Consider the following 22,877-nt stretch of genomic DNA (forward strand, 5'->3'; position numbering starts at 1 on the left):
CCGGAACTGCGGTGGGGAGGCTCAAAGGCAGTGGGGATGCTGCTTTAAGAGCGCTGGGGAGTGTTCCCCCACTCTTAAAGCTAGCCATCGAACCGGTTCTGTGCACATCCCTACCAAGAATAGACTGGGATTTCTGTTTGTGTATCGATCACCCCACTGCCCTCAGAGTCCCTAACTGAGCTGAAGGACTTAAGTCTCAGGTTTGGTGTTGGAGTCCTCCAGGCCTGGTAGAGATTATAAATGCTTTTCTGAGAGATGGCAGGATGCCTCTCTTGTTTCAAAGAGGCAATTATTAGACCTCTTCTGAAGAAGCCTACATGGGATGCCTCAGAGTTAAGCATCTGTCTCCAGCCAGTGTGGTTTAGTGATTGGAGTGCTGGACTAGGACCGTGGAGACCAGAGTTCAAATCCCCATTCAGCCATGATATTTGCTGGGTGACTCGGGGTTCTCTTAGCCTAATCTACTTCACAGGGTTGTTGTGAGGAGAAACTTAACTATGTATACCACTCTGGGCTCCATGGAGGAAGAGCGGAATATAAATGTTAAAAAAAAAAAACCCACAAAACAAAATTCCATGGTTGGACAAGGTAATTGAGAGGGTGGTGGCCTCCCAGCTCCAGGTGGTCTTGGAGGAAACTGATCATCTAGACTAGGCCTGCTCAACTTAGCCCCCCACCCCCAGCTGTGTTTAAACTATAACTCCCATAATCCATAGCCACAGTTGCCAGTAGCCAAGGATTATGGGAATTGTAGACCAGCTTCTGTAGGAGGGCAGAAGTTGAGCAGCCTGCTCTAGACCCATTTCAAACTGGCTTCTGGGTGGGCTATGGGGTAGAGACTGCCTTGGTCAGCCTGATGAATGATCTCCAAATGGGAATTGACAGAAGGAGTGTGACTCTGTTGGTCATTTTGGATCTCTCGGCAGTTTTCAATACTGTTGACCATAGTATCTGTTTCTTGAGATAAACGACCTCAGAACAGTGGTACATATGCTGGTATCCTGCAGCAATGGTATCCTGCGGCAATGCACTCTATGTGGGGCTGCCTTTGTATGTAGTCCGGAAATGGCAGTTGGTACAGGCTGCAGTAGCCAGGTTGGTCTCTGGATCATCTTGGAGAGACCATGTTACTCCTGTGTTGAAAGAGCTACACTGGCTGCTGATAGTTTCTGGGCAAAATACAAGGTGCTGGTTATAACATATAACACCCTAAGCAGCTTAGACCCTGGGTATTTAAGGGAACATCTTCTTTGTGATGACCCCCACTGCCCTTTAAGATCATCTGGAGAGGTTTGTCTACCGTTGCCACCAGCCCATCTGGTGGCTACTCAGGGACACACCTTCTCTGTTGCTGCCCTGAGGCTTTGGACTGCACTCCCTATTGAAATAGGAACTTCCCCATCTCTGACAATCTTTAAAAAGGCCATTAATACACATTTGTTCACCCAAGCGTTTAATTAGATTTACAGTTTTTAATAGCTTTTAAGATTGTTTTAAATTGTAAATAGTTTCAATGTTTTAATTCTGTGTTAATTTGTACTGTTTTTATTGTAAACTGCCCAGAGACATAAGTTTTGGGTGGTATATAAATTTGTTAAATAAATAAGTAAAATCATGGCCATCACCACTGAAGTAATGTAAGTAATAGTTTTCATAAATGCACAAAGATCTTCATATATATTAAGTAATCTCTGCAACTGCTGTAAGTAGTCTACATTTAAGACTTCCCAAAAAGTCATACCGAGGGACTGGATGCAAAGATTTGTGTGGCAGCTGCAGGGGCTGGGGAGAAAAATAGATGGAATCACCTGTCTTAGTGGAGTGCTGCTGTTATCTGCCCTTTCACCTGCACATCCTAACACTAAAGGTGTTTCCACTCAACTGTATCCTCTTCCTCTGCATCCTCTTGCACCATGGGCCTTTAATTCTCATCAAGGGCTTTTCAGACATTCAGGGTGTCAGAAGAAGCAGCAATAGTTGCATGGATTCTACTTTCTGCTGGCATCGCTCTTTATGTGAGCCCTACCTGGAGATGCCAGGGATTGAGCGTGGGTCCTTCTGCATGTGAAGCATAGGAACATAGGAAGCTGCCATGTACTGAGTCAGACCATTGGTCTATCTAGCTCAGTATTGTCTTCACAGACTGGCAGTGGCTTCTCCAAGGTTGCATGTAAGAGACTCTCTCAGTCCTGTCTTAGAGAAACCAAGGAGGGAACTTGAAACCTTCTGCTCTTCCCAGAGCGGCTCCACCCCCTGAAGGGAATATCTTACAGTGCTCACACTTCTAGTCTCCCATTCATATGCAACCAGGGCAGACCCTGCTTAGCTAATGGGACAAGTCATGCTTGCTACCACAAGACCAGTTCTCTTCCACTCATGCTTGCTTGCAGGCAGGAATCTCTCTCAGCCCTATCTTGGAGATGCCAGGGAAGGAACTTGGGACCTAGATGCTCTTCCCAGAGCGGCTCCATCCCCTAAGGGGAATATTTTACAGTGCTAACACTTCTAGTCTCCCTTTCATATGCAACCAGAGCAGACCATGCTTAGGGAAGGGGACAAGTCATGCTTGCTGCCACAAGACCAGCTCTCCTCTCTCTCTTCCACTGAACTACAACTAGTTATTGCATTTCCAAAGCCAAATTTTTGTAGAAGAACTTGGGTTGTGGTAAGTACCTGATTGTACAGTATAGAGCCCAGATTGCTAGGAAATACAAAGTGGGGGTGAGCTAGAAAAGACAAGGAGGATCCAAGGAATACAGAACAAGGCACAGTAACAGTAGTTTACTTGAATGCAGCAAGTGGCCTGTTTAATCCCATAGATCCTTGGCCAACTAATAGCAGGCAGGGTCATGTTACTTAGGAAGCAGGAAGACAGAACTCCCACAAAGTTCCCAAATCAGATTTTGTTTGATTTGGTCTTCCCAAATCTCTCTGTATATGCTCAGATGCAATCAGAGGGGCATTAGGGATGTGCTCGAACTGCAATTTGAAGCACAGTTCAAGAACTTCTAATTAGAAAGGGAACTTTAAGGAAACGGAGAGCAGGTGCTTAACTGCTGTCTGCTGCTCCTTCCAGCTTCCTGCTGTGGCGGCACATGTCCCCAAAAGCCCTCTCAGCATGGTCAGCATGCACATGGTGTCTGCGCAAGTTTGTGTGCCATTTGCATGGTTAGCAATACCATGCTGATCACGCAAATGGTGCCCCTGCATGCGCAGATGCCATGTGCGTGCAGAAAGTGTCCGGGGCTTCTTGGGATGCGTGCTGCTCCAGTAGGAAGCTGGAAGGGGTGGTGGCGAGCAGGTAAGACATTTTACAGACCCAGCATTTTGCCATGGTCTTGTGTGATATCTGAACCTGCCCATTATATAGAGATAAGACATCACACTACTGGTGCTGATCTCTCTGGAAAAAAAAGTCCAGTTTACTTTGTCACCTAGAAAGGTCCTTGAAGTCAAAATAAGGTACATTCTGGAACTCTGTATCATGCTTGTGGCGGGGTGGGGGAGTTCTGTACCCTCCATATGGATGGTCAGTTGCTCTCAGTGCTAGAAGACTTTGCTCACATTTGATGTGATGTCAACTTGTGTCTGAATCAACATTCAGAGGTTCTTCTTTGTAGTGAGGAGGTATGACTAGCATGTGGATATGTCATAATCAAAGGAAACAAATTGGTACAAATTCTTGAAAATATCCTCCTTCCTTGTTTTTTAGACATTGCCTTGGTGGACTCTACGATGTGTGAACATCCATCAGCAGTTGTTAGAAGAAAGATCACCTGAACTTTTTGCTGTTGCTCAGGCTTGTATACAACAAGGTGCATTTAAAATTGACATTGGTTATTAGTGAAATTGGATATTAATGTTGAGTGGCATCCACATCTTTCATATAGTGAGACTTGGTCAGCAGAAGCTTCTTCTGTAAACAGAATGGGCACTGCATAACGCAAGGAGCCCTTGCACAAGTGAAATGTTTCTTACGTTGCTGATGGAACCTTAAAACAGTCCAAAGAGGGTCCAGTTCAATACTCTGAAAGCATATGGGTTTCAATACACATTGATACTCCCTTGTAAAACCCTTTCCCATTCATTATTGGGCAACCATTGTTTGTGCAGCTAAGACAGGAATGAATACCTAACTTTGTCTTGATTATCCTACATTTCTATCCAGCTGGAGCTATGTAGAGCTTGTCCTCTTCCTTTTTCTTTACTCTAAATACAACATGAAGAAAAATAGCATTAAAAAAATGTCAGGATGAATACATTTCTCCATCTCTCACTTTAAAAAAAAAACACCCTTAAGACACACCTGTTTTCTCAGGCTTTTAATTAATTGTAATTGGTTTTCTATCATAATTGTATTAATTATTTTATCTTGTTTTTATATTTGCTATATTTAAACTTATGTACGCTGCCTAGGGATTCACATGTCAGGTGGTACAGAAATATGAGATAAATAAATAAATATAAATAATGTTGCTGAGGTATTTGGCCTTTTTGTGTTCAATTAAACTTATATTTGAAATAACTCACTTTTAAATTATGTAAGTAATGAGCTAGTTGACAATGTATTATAATTTTGTTTTGTATAGTTCACTGAAAGCAACTTGCTAATATTCTCTTTCATCATTCCAACATTACTAACTTCTTAATAGGATAGAATGGGAAAGTAACTTAATTGTTTAACAAAAGGTAAGGTTGACCTATTAGCTCTCCATTGCAGTTACTGTAACTTCATTGTTACTTGCAATGCACTGTGATTTTCACACTGGTTTTGCTGCCTAACAGCCCAGTTTGGTCCACTTTTCCTTGTCACTTGGTTCAATGGTGTTTACATCTTAGTATTTTTGAATTGGACTGCAGCCATAGCCTGTGTGTGTTGTTAATAAACAAAGCATGACCAATTAATAAATCTACTCCTCCCCCCACCCACCCACCCACACTTATTTGGTTCAGGCTGGAATTAGATAAAATCAAAGCAAGCCAACAGAATAAAATATCAATTTTAATACAATAGTATATCATAAGCTATAGTGATTCTATTCTGGCTTACTCACAGTCAGTAAAACCTGACTTAAGAGTGAGTTGTAGCTGCTGGGAAAATGTTCTATACTGGACTTGGACTCAAGTCTCCAGATAGAGGGGACTATAAATCTAGAGCAGCCATCAAGAATACTATAGCTGGGAATGTGTTGCTTTCTGCTTTACCTGCAGAAGTGTTTTGTGCCTCTTGAAAACTTGCACACTTTTCCTCCAAGGGGAACAGATCTGATAAAGATGCTAATTTATTTAATTGTCTTAAAAGGGCAGCAGCCAGACCAAGTTAGTCCTGACTAAGTGCCATTGAAATTAATAGGACAAGTTAGACATGACCAGCTTCTAATTAATTTCAAGGTGTTTAGCCATGATTCACGAATCTGGATGCTTCCCTGTCAGCTATGGCTCCTAGCCTGCTTGGTATCAATGGACATGTACCACTATTAAGAAATGGGAAGATGGCAACAAAATATTATCCAGTAATCTAACAGCTATAAATAATTTCATAGTTTTGTAACTTTCTTTATACTTTGTATAATCAACAAAATGAGTTTCTGGCAATATTTCTTTGCCTTGTGGATAACTACCAGGTAAGACCATGTGCTGACAGTAATATGATCTCAGTTGCTGATATTAGTGGGGCAGAGAGAGGTACTGCATCACAATTTGAGATGATAACAATAACCTCAGTTGAAGATAGGATGTGGTTAATGCCGACAGTGAAGACAAATGAGAAGACAAGACAAATTATCTTTGTATGACAACATATTCTGGTTTGATACCAAGTTTTCTCATACTTGAAAAAAGCATGGTGAAATAAATTATACTTGACAGTTGTGCTAAGCATCTTTTTATAGGAATTACATCATCCAACTATTACTAGTATCTTGTAACCTTCATTTTTTAAAATGCACTATGGAGCTCAGCCAGCTTCTTAAACAGAAAATCTTTACTAGAGCTATCATTCAATTCATGAGTGCTGAGCAGTAATTTTTTTACACAAACACCAGTCCAGCTTCAGATGCCAAATATATAAATATCTACATTCCCTTTGCATTTGAAAGGGTATAGAGGTAGAGCGTTAATGTAGTAAGATTACATTACTGCTTTATTTTGTCTATGACCTTGATTATGCGCCTGAGCATTTAAATTTTAGTTACGGGAAAGCAAGTTCTTTTGGGGTGTGTATGCACATGAATGATCCGCTCTTGTAAATTGTTGTGCGGTTTACTTGGTGAATTGTTCTGGTCTGTGACTATAATAAAGGAATTGATGTGAATTGCACTAGAAAATGAGCCAATATTTTCAGGAATATGAAGACTGCCATAGATGGCTTAGCTGGATCATGTAGCCTATTCCATGAGGTGCCTAACTTCTAAAATTCTGCTTCTGGTATATATGTTTGCATGTAGACTCTGAAGAAGGAAACCAACTTAAAGGGAGTTGAAAGGCTTGATTAGTTTTTGGAGTTGTGTGCACTCCTGTTTTCTGCTTGTGTGTGAGTAAAAAAAAGAACAAGGCAGGAGGTGCTGACAGTGCTGATCGGCTAGCCTACCGCTGGTAGGAGGGCTCCATCCTACTCAGCAGTTGTACCCAGCTGTTGAATAAAGTAGGAGGAAAAGCCCTCCTACCCAACGGGAGGCTAGTTGACAATCACAGTTGGTGCATCCCACCTTGTTCTTTACTCACACATGAGCAGAAAATGAGTACGCACAGCTCCCAGGACTCTGGGTAGGACTCTTATCCTCCCAGTTAATCATTATGTGAATGAACCTGGTGTGTGAAAAGATTTGATTCTCAAGGACTGTCACTGTTGGGCCTTGGGCCAATATAACGTTTCCCAAATCCTTAACTCTGGTTGAGATTAAGAATGTCTCATGAACTCAAACTACCCCTTCCTTATAAATTCCCTCTTCCCTTCCCTTTTCAACTTTTGCTATAGCTTACTTGTATGCTCTCTACACATCTGTGGTGTGTGTGCCTCTGTCCCTTCCTGCTTTTTGTTTAATTATATTTCTGGAAATATATTATATATGAGTAGCATAATATTTGCCCTGTGATTAATTCTGACCATGGCTAACTTTAAACCAGAGTTTGAAAAACAGCTTCAAATCCTAGTTTTCAAGCTCCGGTTTAAAGTGAACCGTGGTTAGTGTTAATATCAAAATAAATATAAAGCCATATCTTATCTAATATAACTAAAGCAGAGATGGGAAGGGATGGAGAAATTAGCAATGGTGGGAGGAAGTGTGCAGGCTTATGTGTTCACTCTGTCTTTTAACCATGGTTAAATTATTAGAAAATATTAGTTCTGCACATGGCCTTTGTTAACTAGATTTGAACTTGCAAGAAGGCTGCAAAAACCCTCTAGTTATATTTTTGCTGCCAGATATGAAAACAGAAGGTAGGCTTCTTTTTTCTACTTCTCTTTTTGTCCTGTGTTAAACTAAAGTCGTTTGTTTCTCCTTTAAGGTATCTGCATGTTTGCTTCTCGAGGATTTTTTTCAAAGATGTTTTCAGTTCCCTTCTAACATTTCTCTTGCAATAAATTGTTCCAGCAGTGCCTCTAAAACCTAAGACTGCAAAAACCCAGAGAATGGTGGAGCAATTTCAAATTAAAATACAAATCAATACAACTTTGAGGGTGTGAGTGTGTATATGTGTATTATAAGCAGCAGCTCCAGTGGATTGTATGCAAGTGCCACTGCATTCACACAAATGAACTTCCTCTCTATAGCACATCTCCTAGAGGTTGTGCAGGGACCACTGGGGATGGCATGAGACTTAGACGTGCAACGCGGCAGTGAGAGGGGAGAATTCCTGCAAACTGAAACCTTCCATGAGTGGGTCTTTACATGGTTTCTGAAGATTCCCACTTCTAATTACAGCCTCCATTGTGCCATTCTCAAGAGGCCCCTGATCCTCAGGACCAGCTTTTTGGTGAACTCTGAATTGCCCTAGGAAGGAGAGGGCAGTGCAAGTAGCTTGTGCTAGTTCGAATGCACCCCAGTGTATTTCTCTGTTTCCTTGAGGATCTTCTAATATCTTCCACTTCTCTTTGTTTTGCAGTGCTGAAAATTGAGGCTTTGCTCACTGATGATGAATGTTGGCATCTAGCTGTTCAATTCCATCTAGAGTGTGCTTATACATTTTTGAATTATTACGAGTATAAAAAGGCCAAAGAACACTTCCTTGCAGCTAAAGACATAACGAAGTTACAGATTGATCTGACAGGTATGTGTTTCTTCTAGTTTTTGAACATTAGTATTAAACATTCACTAGATTTACACTAGCCACCTAATGGTGCAGTGGGGAAATGACTTGACTAGCAAGCCAAAGGTTGCCGGTTCGAATCCCCGCTGCTGTGTTTCCCAGCCGATGGGAAAAACCTATATCAGGCAGCAGTGATATAGGAAGAACCTGAAAGGCATCATCTCACACTGCGCGGGAGGAAGCAATGGTAAATTCCTCCTGTATTCTACCAAAGACAACCACCAACTCGACGGCACACTTTACCTTTTAGATTTGCACTACTGAAACTATAACAAGGAAGACTGCAGAGAAAACAGAGTGCTAAACAAACACAGTGCAGTCCTGTGCATGCTTATTCAAAACTGAGTAAAATTATACTGAGTTCAGTGTGACTTACTTCTAGGTAAGCATGCATAGGACTGCAGCCTCTGTTTATGTGATATTTTCTGTTGCACTGAGGAGTATAACAAATTACGATTTCGTTCTATAATTGTAAATTGTGCTGTTTGTAAGAATGTCCCATCATGCTAATTGTGCTTGTGCTCCTTTTGCTTGTCATCTTATCATCTTGTCATCTTTTGCTTGTCACTTTTATTAGGCTGCATACATTTTCTTGAAAAATAGTTGGCTAGAAATTTTATATTGGGATTCTGGCATTATCCAACTTGTGACATTTAGGTTTTCAGTGAATACCAAAAGCTTTTTAAAAACCGAGGCTTTTAATTAGATATTGTTTTCATTGTGTTTGTAATAGTTTTAACATTTTGAATTTTAATTGTTGTAATGTTTTAATCTTTTTATCTGTTGTTTTTATTGTTTTGTTGTAAACCGCCAAGAGAAGTGCGCTCTGGGCGGTATACAAATGTGATAGATAGATAAATAAATAAATAAATAATATAGGGTGGCAAGAGAGCTGCTTGCATGGCAGCCCAAGTGCAAGCCATTTTCCCTGCCTCCTCCTTGCTGCAACCTCAAGCCCCACTAAAAGCTATTCCTGAGGAACAAGGGACACTCAGTAATAGTGTGGGATGCAGTGTAATTGACTGCAAGGAGAGGAGAAGAGTCCCAAGTAACATGGTGGAGACACCTTCCTCAAGTGGAGCTCGGTTGATGGGATGTATCTCTGCCTGGTTTCTGGAGGTCCCCCCGCCCTTCCCCTGCAGCCACCCACACGGTTGGCAGGCACCCCTTGACTCTCAAAAACAGCTTTTGGAGGGGTCTGGTAGGACAGGCGGGGTGAGGGAAATGGCTTTCACTTGTGCTGTTTTGCTAGCATGGCTCTGGATGCTACCTATAGTTTGTAGTGTAATTTTCATTTTCCATTAGGTTATTTTATTTTATTTGACATACTTGTATACTGCCCAAAACTAATGTCTCTGGACGGCAAGTTTATTACTGCTAATCCAGATCGTCTCTAATATATGCTATCTCCATTTGCATTCAATGTCTGATATGAAAACTGTATAAATTTAATAAGGAGGGGAGGAACGTATAAGCCAAGAATGAGCGTACTCTTGCTTGGTATTTTGCCATCTGCAAATCCAATGATACAGCTATTTTCCTGGGCGCTCTCTAGAACTTCTTGCTCAGAACATTGATTGATTGATTGATTGATTGATTAAGTGCCGTCAAGTCGGTGTCAACCCTTAGCGACCACGTAGATAGATTCTCTCCAGGATGATCTGTCTTCCTCTTGGCCTTTAAGGTCTCTCAGTGTTTCATTCATTGCTGTCATAATCGAGTCTATCTGCCTTGCTGCTGGTCATCCTCTTCTTCTCTTTCCTTCAACTTTCCCCATCATTATGGACTTCTCAAGGGAGCTGGGTTTTTGCATAATGTGTCTGAAGTATGATTAAGGGCTTTAAAAGTAGTAACCAGCACCCTGAATTGGATGTAGAAACAAATTGGTAGCCAGTACAGCCCTCCAAAATAGGTGTAATATGCTCGGAGCGTATTACTACCTTTAAAAGTTACTACCTTTAAAGCCCTTAATGGTTTTGGGCCTGGATAGCTGAAGGACTGCCTGCTCCCAAGGGTTTCTAGCTGTCCATTCTTTGACATCTGTGGCTGCTTTAAAAAACAACAACTAAAGACCTTTTTATTTGTTAAGACTTTTACCCCTTAGGGGCTGCCAGGTCTCTCAGCTTTTGTGCCTTTGTCTTTTTTTATGGTGGTTGTTTTTTGGTGTGTTATGGTTTTTACTTTTGAGCTGATTTAAAGGTTTTAAATGTGATTTTATGGAGTTCTGTTGTATTTTAACTTTTGTAAACCACACTGGAATACCTTATGAAAGACAGTATAAAAACTGAACAATAAATAAATAAAATTTTACTTGAATAAGGTACCCTAGAAAATTTACTGATTTCAGGTTTGGTGTAAAAGAGCTGTGATTAGTGCAAGAAAACAACAGTGTAGTCCACTGCAGTGAGTTTGTTTGCTAGTTGGAAAAAAGCAGAATCTTCTGGATATATGCCTTTTTATTTCCTCTTTATTTTTGGTGATCCTTCAGAATGTCTTGTGATTGTCTTTTATTTTATTTCAGTAAATCTACTAGAGATTTGTTGACACTTTAGAATGCTTTTTTGACATATGTTTTCAGGCTGGATATGACTAATGTTACTTTAGTCCCAATACAGCTTCCAGAGTTTTTAAAGGTTAAACTTTAAAATTCTAATATCCATTAATCATGCAACATGGACTTATATTAACTCCTGGAGCACTGCCTAGGTCCCAGTTATAATAGCTGGATTTTAAAAGGAGCTCCTCATGAGAGAAACTCCCAGACTGAGAGCTTCTCAGGAATAAATCTTCTCATTAGAAAGCCATGCAGGCTGCCAGGGTGAGGGGCTTCCCTTCCTGCAAACTGGCTTGTGACAATGTGTATGAAAAATGACTGCTGAGAGTATCTGAAGTGATAGCCATGTATGAAAAGGTTTAAGTCTCTTTGTAAACTTTCATGGGTCTTCCCTAGCAGTGTGTAGGAGTCGAGGTCAGTGTAGGAGAGGGCATTCCTTGAGGCTGCGCATAGACTTCAGAATGCCCTGCCCAAGAAGATCCTGATGATATTGGGATGCACAGCCAGTCTTGTGGTAGCGAGCATGGATTGTCCCCTTTGCTAAGCAGGATTCATCTTGGTTTGCATTTGGATGGATGGCTATATATGTGCTGAGTGCTGTAAGATATTTCACTTAGGGTATGGGGCCATAGCTCTGTGAGAGAGCACTTGCTTGCATGCTGAAGCTCCCAGGTTCAGTCCCTGGCATCTCCAGATAGGGCTAGGAAAGACTACTGTCTGCAACTCTGGAGAAGCCACTGCCAGTCAGTGTAAATGAGGTGTGTACAACTCAAATGACCTGGTGGGCTGAAACCGACCGTGACTTGGCTCATGGGCGTCGAGGTCAAAGGTTCTGATTATTAAGGTAACACTTAATATCAATCAATTCAATCAAATTAAAGTGAAATTACTTAAAATGAATTTAATCAAAATTGAACTTTTGAAGTTCTGGCAGGCCAAGATGAATTAATTAATATAAAATAAATTGAATTAAAATTTATTCTGATAAAATAAATACAATACAATCTGTACAAAATACATAATAAAATGCATTGTTCTTCCTTTCCACCTCTGCCAAATTGTCACACTTAACATGGAGCACTTGTAAGGGAAAAAAACTAGAGAAGTTTTTCTCATAACTTTGGATAAGAAGATTACACTTTGATCAGAAGGGAGACAGGGAAAGGATGGGGCAGGATGCTTGGCTTGAGAGAGAAATAGAGAGGAGAAAGAGAGAGGGTATAGGCTTTATGAGAGGAGCCCATACCTCCCCGCCAAACCTCTGTGTTTTTTCTTTTAAATTTCTGCTGCCGCATGGCTGAGGAATGACTGCTGGGGGTTGAGCCAGGAGTAGTCCTTCTCCCCGCTCCCGACGGTGGCTCACAGTTGGGAAGAGATGTGGGGCCAAATGGCAGGCCCCGCATCACTCTGGGAGCCACCGCCCCGCTGTGGGGGGAGAGAAGGACTACTCCTGGCTTACCACCCAGCAGCCATCTCTCGGCTGCATGGCGGCAGAAATTTAAAGAAAAATAAAAAAATACATGGAGGTTTGGGTCAGGAGGGAGGTGGCGGTTGTGGGGGGGGGGCAAGTGGAATGGCTCCACAGGCCAAGAAAAAAGGCTTTGCGGGCTGCATGTTGTGCAGGCCTGGTGTAAACACTACTGAGCTAGATGGTCCAATGGTCTGACTTGGTATAAGTCAGCTTTCTATATTCTGTTCTGGTAGGCATTTGGCCTGCTGAATATGTGACCTATTTTCTTGTTCTTCTTGCCCTTGTCTTTCATACTTTTAGATATCGTTTTAGAGAGATGTTTTGTCAGCCAAATTGTATGTCTGTCTGAAAATCGGTCGCTGGGATATAAATGTTTTTAATAGAATCATAAATACCAGTGGGAATCAGCTACACTAGAGACAACTGGGAAAGAAAGACCTATCAGCAGGAGTTTTTCCTTCTCTCTGTGAAGGAACTATTCTTGTTTGGGGTGAGAATTAGAAAGCGATAGAGACTCTATCTTCACTGGGGGCACAGGGGAAGTGGTTGGTGAGCAATGGGAGCACTCACCAGCCTTTGCAGACTGTAGCAACAGCTGAAGGGGGTATGGCTTGCATGTAATCACTATATACACTATAGGAAGTTAAAATGTAAGCTGGTCCAAAATTTAATCTCTAGAATCTACCTATCTTCTATATATTTAATTTGCTAAGGAATACCCGTGGCTTAATCCCTTGCATGGCAGTTCTTGCAAGAAATCGAGAGCAGAAGCACCTGATTGGGCAGTTGGGATTCCATATGCAGATAGAGAGGAAGAGCCTGTGGCACCATAGTGATTGGTCAGTGGGGATTCTATATGCAGATAGGGGGGAGGAGCCTGTGAAGGTTAAAGTCAGTTGGAATGCAACTGTTACTGGTTGGAAGATGTTCTTGATTGTAGAGGATATGAATCTCTCTCTCTCTCTCTCTCTCTCTCTCTCTCTCTCTCTCTCTCTCTCTCTCTCTGGATATAAATAGATAATAGTGTGTGTTATGAGATATGGTCAAAGTACAAAGATGACCCGGGTGGGAGTCCACTTTCTTTGGATCTTTGGCTTGGTATTTCACATTGAACCTAGCTAAGCTGCAAAGTGCAAAACTATCATTTACAGTATTTAAACTGAGGTTCATTTGCAAGTGACATACCCATAGTTTAAAATATATAACTATGGATGATCTTGTTGATTTAGGAATTGTGAAGTACTGTTACACTAGAAATCATGTGGGGGTGCGGGGCGAGAGAGAGAGAAATATGTCCCCTCATAACTTTTGGAATTCAAGTTTGACCTAGAAGGAACATTGGCTCATTGTTTTACTCTGCTCTTAATATACAAAGGGCCCGTTCAGACAACTGTCCACCAGCACACACAATAATATTGAAGATATGCCAAGAGAGCACTCACCTCAGCAGAGATCCTGTCATGCTCTCGGGGCATTCATCTGAATCACCCCTCCCCCCACACTCCAAAGCCCTGTTTACATGATTGAAGACTGCCTTGAGAGTGTGTTGGGACATCTTTCAGTGACATGTGGGTGGGCACGCTCTTGGTGCGTCCCCAGCATTATCACATGTTCCAGCTGACTATTGTCTGAACCAGCCAAAAGCGACGAACAATCTGCTGCTCTGATACACCTGTTGCACCTATCGTATGCAGCGTCAGGAGCACTAATTAATATATAAGTGAAAGGGGACATAGCTGTACAAGAGAAAATGTGCTCTGTATCCAGAAGGTCTTGGGTTTAATTCCCAGCTTCTCCAGTTAATCCTCAATAGAACTGGGGAAGACCTCTTCCTGAGACCTTCTGCAAATTGCAATCAACAGAACTAGGTATAAACCAATGGTGGGAGTCCATCCATATAAAGCTGCTTCATATGTTGAGGTACACACCAGGGAGCATCTCTCAATTAATCTGTAGTATTAGGTATCATTTCCAGTTTGGAAAATGTCTAACCAGCAAATCCTTAAATTGAGATGCATTAGAGGGATTGCTACGTGAGTTAACTATGTATGTATGCATGTTCTCCACTTCATTGCTGCAATTCCTTTGGCGGTTAGTGGATGTGACCAATTCTGTTTTTCAGCATTTTAGAGTCTCACTGTTGGTTTATTTCTTTGTGCTTTAATGATTAAAATAGGTCATGAAGTGAAAAACTTATATGTAGGAATAAAATTAAAGTTTATACACTTGTCTGTGGTTGGTTTCCAGTAAGGCTGCAGATTCTGTTTGATTGTGTGTTCTCTTGGTCTGGAAGACACAGGTGCTTTCTTCTATACTTCCTTCTGAGATCTTTTAAATGTTTGCATTTAGTCATTCTAGTGTTGGCACAGCTAATAGCGCTGTAGAGGCCCCAAGGGATACATGAAGGCATTAATGGTTTAATAAAACAACTCATCCTTCATTATCTGTAGTAAGAAATGAGACACCATCCCAACAAAAAGCGATCCCAGAGGGAAGCCATAGTATATATGCCACAGGGGTAATTAAATGAAAATAAAAATAATTAAGGCTTCAAACTGTGGTAGAAGACTTTTTTCAGACATGTGGCTTAATTGTTTAAACTTGTCCTGAGTGTTCCAACTAGAAGGGCATTTGCCTTAATATAATTGTCCTCATGGAAGTTACCTGTGAATTCATGCCAGAAAAGAAAGGTGAAGGAATGGTACAAATTTTGAAGAGCACGTAGCACCTGCTGTTCTTTAAATTATTTAGTGTGTTGATGTCAGATGGTGAGTTATGCACAACTTTCTAACCACGTCATAAGCTAAGTGAACACTTACAACGCTGGACCGTCTGAAGCTTCATTTCATTTCATTTCATTTCATTTCATTTCATTTATTCAATTTCTATACCGCCCTTCCAAAAATGGCTCAGGGTGGTTTACACAGAGGAATAATAAATAAATAAGATGGATCCCTGTCCCCAAAGGGCTCACAATCTAAAAAGAAACATCAGATAGACACCAGCAAAAGTCACTGGAGGTACTGTGCTGGGGGTGGACAGGGCCAGTTACTCTCCCCCAGCTAAATAAAGAGAATCACCATGTTAAAAGGTGCCTCTTTGCCAAGTTAGCAGGGGATTACTGTGTATCTGCTTAGAATCTAATACTGTGCCTTTAGAATAAGCACTGAATATCATATCATCTACATGGCTTCCAAAACTTGTTTACCTTGATCAGCAACCATTGAGAATCGATTTGGTTAATGATGCGTGAGGTGGATCTTAGAAGATAAAAAGGTTTGAAATTGTTAGCCCCAAGACATTTATTTTTATTGTTAAATCTGTGGGCATTGCCAAACAGGACCCTTAAGCTGGGCAAGCAACTGTCATGACCCTGGAGCCCCGCTAAGCAAGGGATGGGACAGAGTCCAGAAGAGGAGTTGGACTGGGAGGCATTAGTAGCGCAGGCACCTGGTGACCGGCCTTCAGCAACCTGGCATGAGAATGTTGAGCACTCGCCCACAGATGAGAGGCATCCTATTGTCCTTCACCTCAGGTAGCAAAATGCTGTGGATCACCCCTGCTTGGCCTGGCCTTTCCTGCTTGGACTGTTCGTATAGTAATTGATCTCTGCCTAGCTATTTGACCACGAGACTAGTAAGTGCTGTGAACAGCACCCCCACCACCACCCTTCAAGTTATATTTTGTGTCAGAGCTGTTGCAGTTGAGCACCTTTGTGCGCTGTGTGGGTAGTGTTAGAAGATCAGTGAACCCCATAAAGCAGAATCTCCAAGTTCATATGCAGTTTGTCTGGGAGCACAGCCCATGGGATAGTTGCCACTGCCCATATGAAGCAAAAAGATATTGTGGAAGACAACCTTAGGAATAATACTAAATGGACTTCTCTTTAAAGTAGAAACAAAGGCGAAGTCTTAGTATCGATCCAAAATTGGTCATTTTGTTTATGGTTAGAATGATGGACTAGGAAAGCTATCTTGGTGGCAGCACTCTGATTAGTAGGGTTAAGAGAGACTTGATAATACCAGGAAGAAGATTTATTGCTGTAGCCTTGATGCAAGCTAATGATGAACTTGTGCAAATGCCTTAGCTCTACATGTGGAGGGAAAAGGCCATATTTTCTCAGATATGTAATGTCAGTAAAAAGAGCAAAATGAAGGCTAGGAAAGACTGAAATAGATGTCTTCCAGCTGGGTTTTAGACTCAACCAGAAAGGAGAATGGTGGCATCCAACATTAAAAATAGTAGAAGACATTGAGGTAGAATGTTAAGGTGATGGATTCTCTTTGAACCCTGTTCTGATTTACTATAGAGATGAAAAGCTTGTTGGAGGCGTTTGTGGTCTGTCTCATAGTAACCTGCATGAACACAAATTTTAGTTTTTAAAAGCATATTATTCTGCTAGATTAAAAGGAGAGAAGCATTTTCTGTTGCAGTTCAGTTTTGGGTTTGAACCAAGCTTTGTCAAAGTTAATATTTTATGATTTGGCTATAAATCTGTACTCAAAAGGGCTCAGGCTGAAGCAGTGATGATCCATAATTTAGTGGTGCCAACAGTGCTATAATTAGATAGCTGCCTTGATCCTTACAATGTAGCTGAAGCTATAGCATCCCTTTGCAACTCTGGTGAAAATAGCCCCCAGAGTGCTTTGTTTTTTTCTTTCAATGACGAAACTTTACAAATAACAGATATGACTGCTTATTAGTTTTGTCATACTTATTTACTATTTTTGTAGGGATTTGTGGTAGAAATTGAAACTATAATTGGGAGACATTCTTGCAAGATTCTGTAGAATCATAGGAACATAGGAAGCTGTCATATACCGAGTCAGGCCATTGGTCTATCTAGCTCAGTATTGTCTACACAGACTGGCAGCAGCTTCTCCAAGGTTGCAGGCAGGAATCTCTCTCAGCCCTATCTTGGAGATGCCAGAGAGGGAACTTGGAACCTAGATGCTCTTCCCAGAGAGGCTCCATCCCCTAAGGGGAGTATATTATTGTGTTCAAACATCATGTATATATGTCTTACTGTAAAACAATTGTTTTCCCTTCTAAGTTTGTGTGGAGTTTTCAATGCCATGGAATGTTAACATGAAAAACAAATACTGCACTGAATAAATGCTAGTTATATATCTGTTCAGTCAAAAGATGAAATGTTCTAATTAAGGCAGAATATACAGGCAAACCTCGTTACTCATGTTCCTCACCTACTACCACAAGTAAACCAGCGTGGTGTAATGGTTAGAGTGCTGGACTAGGACCGGGGAGACCCGAGTTCAAATCCCCATTCAGCCATGAAACTAGCTGGGTGACTCTGGGCCAGTCACTTCTCTCTCAGCCTAACCTACTTCACAGGGTTGTTGTGAAAGAGAAACTCAAGTATGTAGTACACCGCTCTGGGCTCTTTGGAGGAACAGCGGGATATAAATGTAATAATAATAATAATTATTATTATTATTATTATTACTACTACTACTACTACTACTACTACTACTACTACAACGAGACATTATGCTTATGGGGAAAGGGGGGGTTAGGTTCCAGAATGGGGGGCAAGGGTTAAACACAGCAACAAAAGTGACAATAATGTAAACTGTTATTGTACCATGCTCAGGAATGCCCCCAGATCTGCATAATGCCTCCCAAAACCACAGAAAATAGCAGGGGAGAGGGGTGTTTTGTTTTGTTTTAATGAGCCACAAAATGGCTCCTCCTCACAAAATAGCAACTTGAAATGACCTCTGCAGTCAGAGGAGAGCTGGTCTTGTGGTAGCAAGCATCACTTGTCCACTTAGCTAAGCAGGGTCCACCCTGGTAACATATGAAAGGGAGACTAAAAGTGTGAGCACTATAAGATATATCCCAAAGGGGATGGAGCCACTCTGAGAAGAGCAGAAGGTTTCAAGTTCCCTCCCTGGCTTCTCCAAGATTGGTCTGAGAGAGATTCCTGCCTGCAACCTTGGAGAACCTGCTGCCAGTCTGTGAAGACAATACTGAGCCAGATGGACCAACAGTCTGACTTAGTATATGGCAGCTTCCTATGTTCCTATGCCACTTCTGGCTTTCTCAGAACCATAGTTTTAACCCTGTAGTATCCGCTTATAATAGAAACAGGTATCAATTAGACACCCGTAAATATGCGGGACCACAAATAGCAAGGTTCTACTATACTCCTGTCAAGCTACAGCAGAATTTCTGGGAACCATATCTGGAGTTAGAAAATTATACATGGTGGGGAACACCGAATGGTTTTGAGTGTTCCTGCAAAAGTATTGCCTGATGAATGAAGAGAGAGGTCCACACTTGGCTTCTCAGTGTTGGAAGGAGAACTTGTACAGACTTATCCATATCTTTATCCTGAAAAAAATAGTCTGTACAAATTCCATTTTGAGCATACCCAGAAATGCTGCGAGTTAAAAATACAAGTGACTAAACCAGGTTGGCTAGTTGTAGCTGAAGATGATGGGAGTTGCAGTCCAGCAGTAGCTGCAAAGCCTCAGGTAGGCAACCCCTGGACTAAACATTCTGCTCTCTACATTTTATTTATGAGCGATGCCTGAAGCCACACTGTGTTGGGCATGATCTTCAGAACATTTGCTTCTTATTGACCAGCTTTACTTTTTCTTGGACTAAATGAACTCGTAGAGTCATTTAAGTGTGTCAAGGGCTTAGACCATGTAGTCAGCGCCATTGCTGACTCTTTGAAATGCCCTGAACCAAAGGACTTCTGGAATGTATACAAGTGAAAGTCTTCGGTCATGCTATTTTAGCCAAACTTTGAAGAACGCATCAGCCTTAGTAATTCTTCGTTCTGCTGAGTGCTTGATGCTTCAGTTTTGTTTGTTCATAAGAGTTCTGTCTCAAGGGTTACACCAACTAGATTGCTTGGTTGTATGCCTCCCTGGGAAGAGGCTTTGTGCCCAGGTTAGCAAGTGGAAAAGAGGGATGAGTTGATTTTAAAGAACTTTCTTCTTTGTGACATGTTCCAGTTTGGGGCATTTAGGACATCCACAAGTAGCTAGTGATGGCAGCCAATGAGAAATAGTATTTTAGGATAGATTAAATTGCTGAATGCTCTTGTGCAAATTCACGAAGGAGTTTAAAAGTGAATCCACTTGTGGAACTCTCTGCCACAGGATGTGGTAACGGCCAACAACCTGGATGGCTTTAAGAGGGGTTTGGATGACTTCATGGAGGAGAGGTCTATCAATGGCTACTAGTCAGAGGGCTGTGGGCCACCTCCAGCCTCAAGGGTGTGCCTCTGAGTACCAGTTGCAGGGGAGCAATGGCAGGAGAGAGGGCACACCCTCAACTCTTGCCTGTGGCTTCCAGTGGCATCTGGTGGGCCACTGTGCGAAACAGGATGCTGGACTAGATGGGCCTTGAGCCTGATCCAGCAGGGCTGTTCTTATGTTCTTAAAAGCAGAGAGAGAGAATGCGAGAGAAGGACCATTGCTTGCTCTCAGTGCCTGTATTAAAATAGTATTTCTCTGTCATTGCTGTGTCCATGTTGTATGTCCCCTTGATCTCTGCACTGCGTTAATTGTTATCTCCTGCATCAACTTCTAGTTCAATTCCTGAACCTAAGGCAAGAGTCCTGTTTCCCTAGCAACCACCTTTTCTTTTCAGCCTGCATAAAGCATTGTATATGTGAGGTGTGGAAAGGGGAGGCATTCTGTACTTTTTGCAATATTTGTTAGCCAATAAACTATGCCCTATTCCTTCTCTCTTCTAAATAGTTCTATAAAAACACACAAAGTTGTATCCATCCAGTGACTGTGGGGGAAAGCATTACAGTCCCCCTAATTCCTCCTCATGGTACCAGCCTTGGTTTTGTTTTTAAACCGTAGAATCATAACAAAGCCTTTATCAACAATAGTAAATGTATGTCAGTAGCACGACTTAAAATACATAATTAAAAAGCCTATCAACAGGCTGTTGCTGTAGAAGATATTTTAGTTTAGAGAGTCTCCATAACAACAAACTGCAGTTGGCTTCACAGAAACCTCTCTGATTCTCCCCCCACCACCCCGCTACTGTTGCAAAGGTTGCTCCTTTATGCAATATACTTGTCTTTGTTTCTATCACTCTCAAATCTTTTTCGAGCTACCAGGTCAGATAAAACTTCATCTCTAGGATGGGAATAGGGTGGACAATGCAGCAGATCTTTTTGTTACCTGCCTATCAGAAATACAAAATCTCTGTTCATATGAAACTTTAATTTTACTAGTCAACAGTATTACTTTGCAAAATACAAGCACATTAATAATGTATCACTGTGCCATACTTCACATATGCATATATTTATAAGTTACATACTTTTGATGGCTAGAATTCCTGTTTCATCTAAATGGTTAATTTTTATGCAGGTGCTCTGGGAAAAAGGACAAGATTTCAAGAAAAATATGTAGCACAGCTCATATTAGATGTTCAAAGGAAAGATAATATCCTCCTTCCTCACCGTGAGCTCAGTCCAGCACCTACCCCGCTAGAAAACTTAACAAAGGTATAGATGGGAAAACCAATATTCTTCTTTTGCAATACAATGTACTACTCAACCCAGTGCCGTGTACATTTAACAACCATGAGAAAATATTTCAGTTTATGCTTTGTCACCTTAATTGCTGAACATACACAAATTGAAAATATTTCAGTTTATGCTTTGTCACCTTAATTGCTGAACATACACAAATTAATTTCTAATTTGGGGGATTTTTTCAAAGCATGTGGCTTAACCAGGAACCCACAAATGCCATCTTGGTTTGCTAACCAAGCCCCTCTCTGTCCTTGCCACAAATTCTACTCCTACCCCTTGGGCAAGTGCATATATTCAGAGGGCTTCCAGAACAGGCAAAGATTTCTCTAATTTGTGCTGCTGCAGTATGGAGAAGGTAAAAATGTAGGAACCTTTAGTGCTTTTTCCACTCTCCCCAAAGAAACGTCTGCACCAAGTCAAGATTCCTCACAGAGAGCTTAAGAGAGGCATAGTCTTGTTCTTGCTTGCAGGGCAATATGGATAAGATCAGAAAAGGTGGGAGAAATGCTTGCTGTGTTTTTCCATATTCAAATGAACAACTGATTGTGAAAAATCTCCCTCTCTCTCTTCCAAGCCCTCCTTGCTTGTGGGAGGGCTGGAGGAAGAAGCAGGATCTTTTCGCTTTCAAGAAGGACAACAGCAGCTTTGGTGGGGAGATGCCTGCTGTTACGTGTCCCCTGCGCAGCAAGTGCAAGAACCTTTTACCTCTTCATTTTAGCAAGTATGGATGGATAGCTAGAAGGAAGGTCTACTCAACTCGACTACTCAATCATTCCCAGCATCCTGTGGCTGGGGATGATGGAAGCTGTAGTTCCACAACAGCTGGAGCACCGTGGTTGTCTACCCCGCTCTACAGCTTTCTGCAAGTGAGAAGAGACTGTGCTTCTTCCCCCCGCAGGCACAGAGGGCTTGAGGGAGGGGACAGGGTTTTGCCGCACTTGGATAAGACTGGGATAAGAACAGAAACTGCCAGAGAAACTGCCTCTTTTCAAGCATCTAACCTTGGGCAGCATCCAGACCAAGTGCTCTGTCAGTGTTACCTCTTTCCACGAGTGCAAAGACTGGTTGAAAAGTGGTTGATGGAAGGAGTCACTCTGACAGAGTGCTTACTTGTCTGCGGCCATACTACCCTGGTCTTGACTGATCTCAGAAGCTAAGCCAGGTCACGCCTGGTTAGTACCTTGATGGGAGACCGCCTGGGAATGCCAGCTGCTATAGGCTTTGAGGATGGGACCCTAGCTCAATGGCAGAGCCCATGTTTTGCATTCAGAATGTCCCAGGTTCATTTCCTGGCTGGCATCCCCAGATAGAGCTGGGAGAGACTCCTGCTTGAAACTGCTGCCAGTCAGTGAGGATGGACTAGTGGTCTGACGAGCTGGCCGCTGACTTCCAAACCTCTTGCCTTTTGAACGCTTTTTCTACATCAGCTTGTCTGCTAAGCTAGCTTTGAGTATCTACCACAAAACCCATGTGTGTTGCCAGAGTTTCTAGTGTTTCCATATTCTAGTGTGGCATACACATTCAGTAGGATACTGGCCAGTCCCATTACCTCTAAACTAAATGTGCGACCTGATGCATACCCAGCATTTGCCTGTAGATACGCATTGCAACCACCTCTGTTAAAAGCGAAAGGTGGAATGCAAATGTGTTAAAATAAATGGATGGTAGGGAAAAATGATAATCGGTAATGATGGATAAACAGCATCTCAAAGCAGCTTGTTCACAGCAACTGGTTATTATTATTATTGTTACTATTTTATATCCCGCTCTTCCTCCAAGGAGCCCAGAGCAGTGTACTGCATACTTAGGTTTCTCCTCACAACAACCCTGTGAAGTAGGTTAGGCTGAGAGAAGTGACTGGCCCAGAGTCACCCAGCAAGTATCATGGCTGAATGGGGAGTAGAATTCGGGTTTCCCTGGTCCTAGTCCAGCACTCTAACCACTACCCCACACTGGCTCCTTTTTTGTCATATAGAAACCACTCATAAGCTTCCAAGACATCCCAGGGTTCC

At 41.9% G+C, this 22,877-nt stretch overlaps 1 protein-coding gene across 3 annotated transcripts in view; it reads left to right on the forward strand.

Annotated features, from left to right (window-relative positions):
• Positions 1-22,877, forward strand: part of TTC27 (tetratricopeptide repeat domain 27) — a 172,485-nt gene that overhangs the window by 42,421 nt on the left and 107,187 nt on the right. For all 3 annotated transcript variants that reach the window (XM_053303790.1, XM_053303794.1, XM_053303802.1), the window contains exons 5-7: positions 3,713-3,815; positions 8,104-8,268; positions 20,699-20,835. In XM_053303790.1, the coding sequence (XP_053159765.1) occupies positions 3,713-3,815; positions 8,104-8,268; positions 20,699-20,835 (405 nt within the window). The remainder of the gene's footprint in view (positions 1-3,712; positions 3,816-8,103; positions 8,269-20,698; positions 20,836-22,877) is intronic.

The sequence above is a fragment of the Hemicordylus capensis genome, chromosome 1 (genome assembly GCF_027244095.1).
Source record: "Hemicordylus capensis ecotype Gifberg chromosome 1, rHemCap1.1.pri, whole genome shotgun sequence".
In the NCBI taxonomy this organism is placed as follows: Eukaryota; Metazoa; Chordata; class Lepidosauria; order Squamata; family Cordylidae; genus Hemicordylus; species Hemicordylus capensis.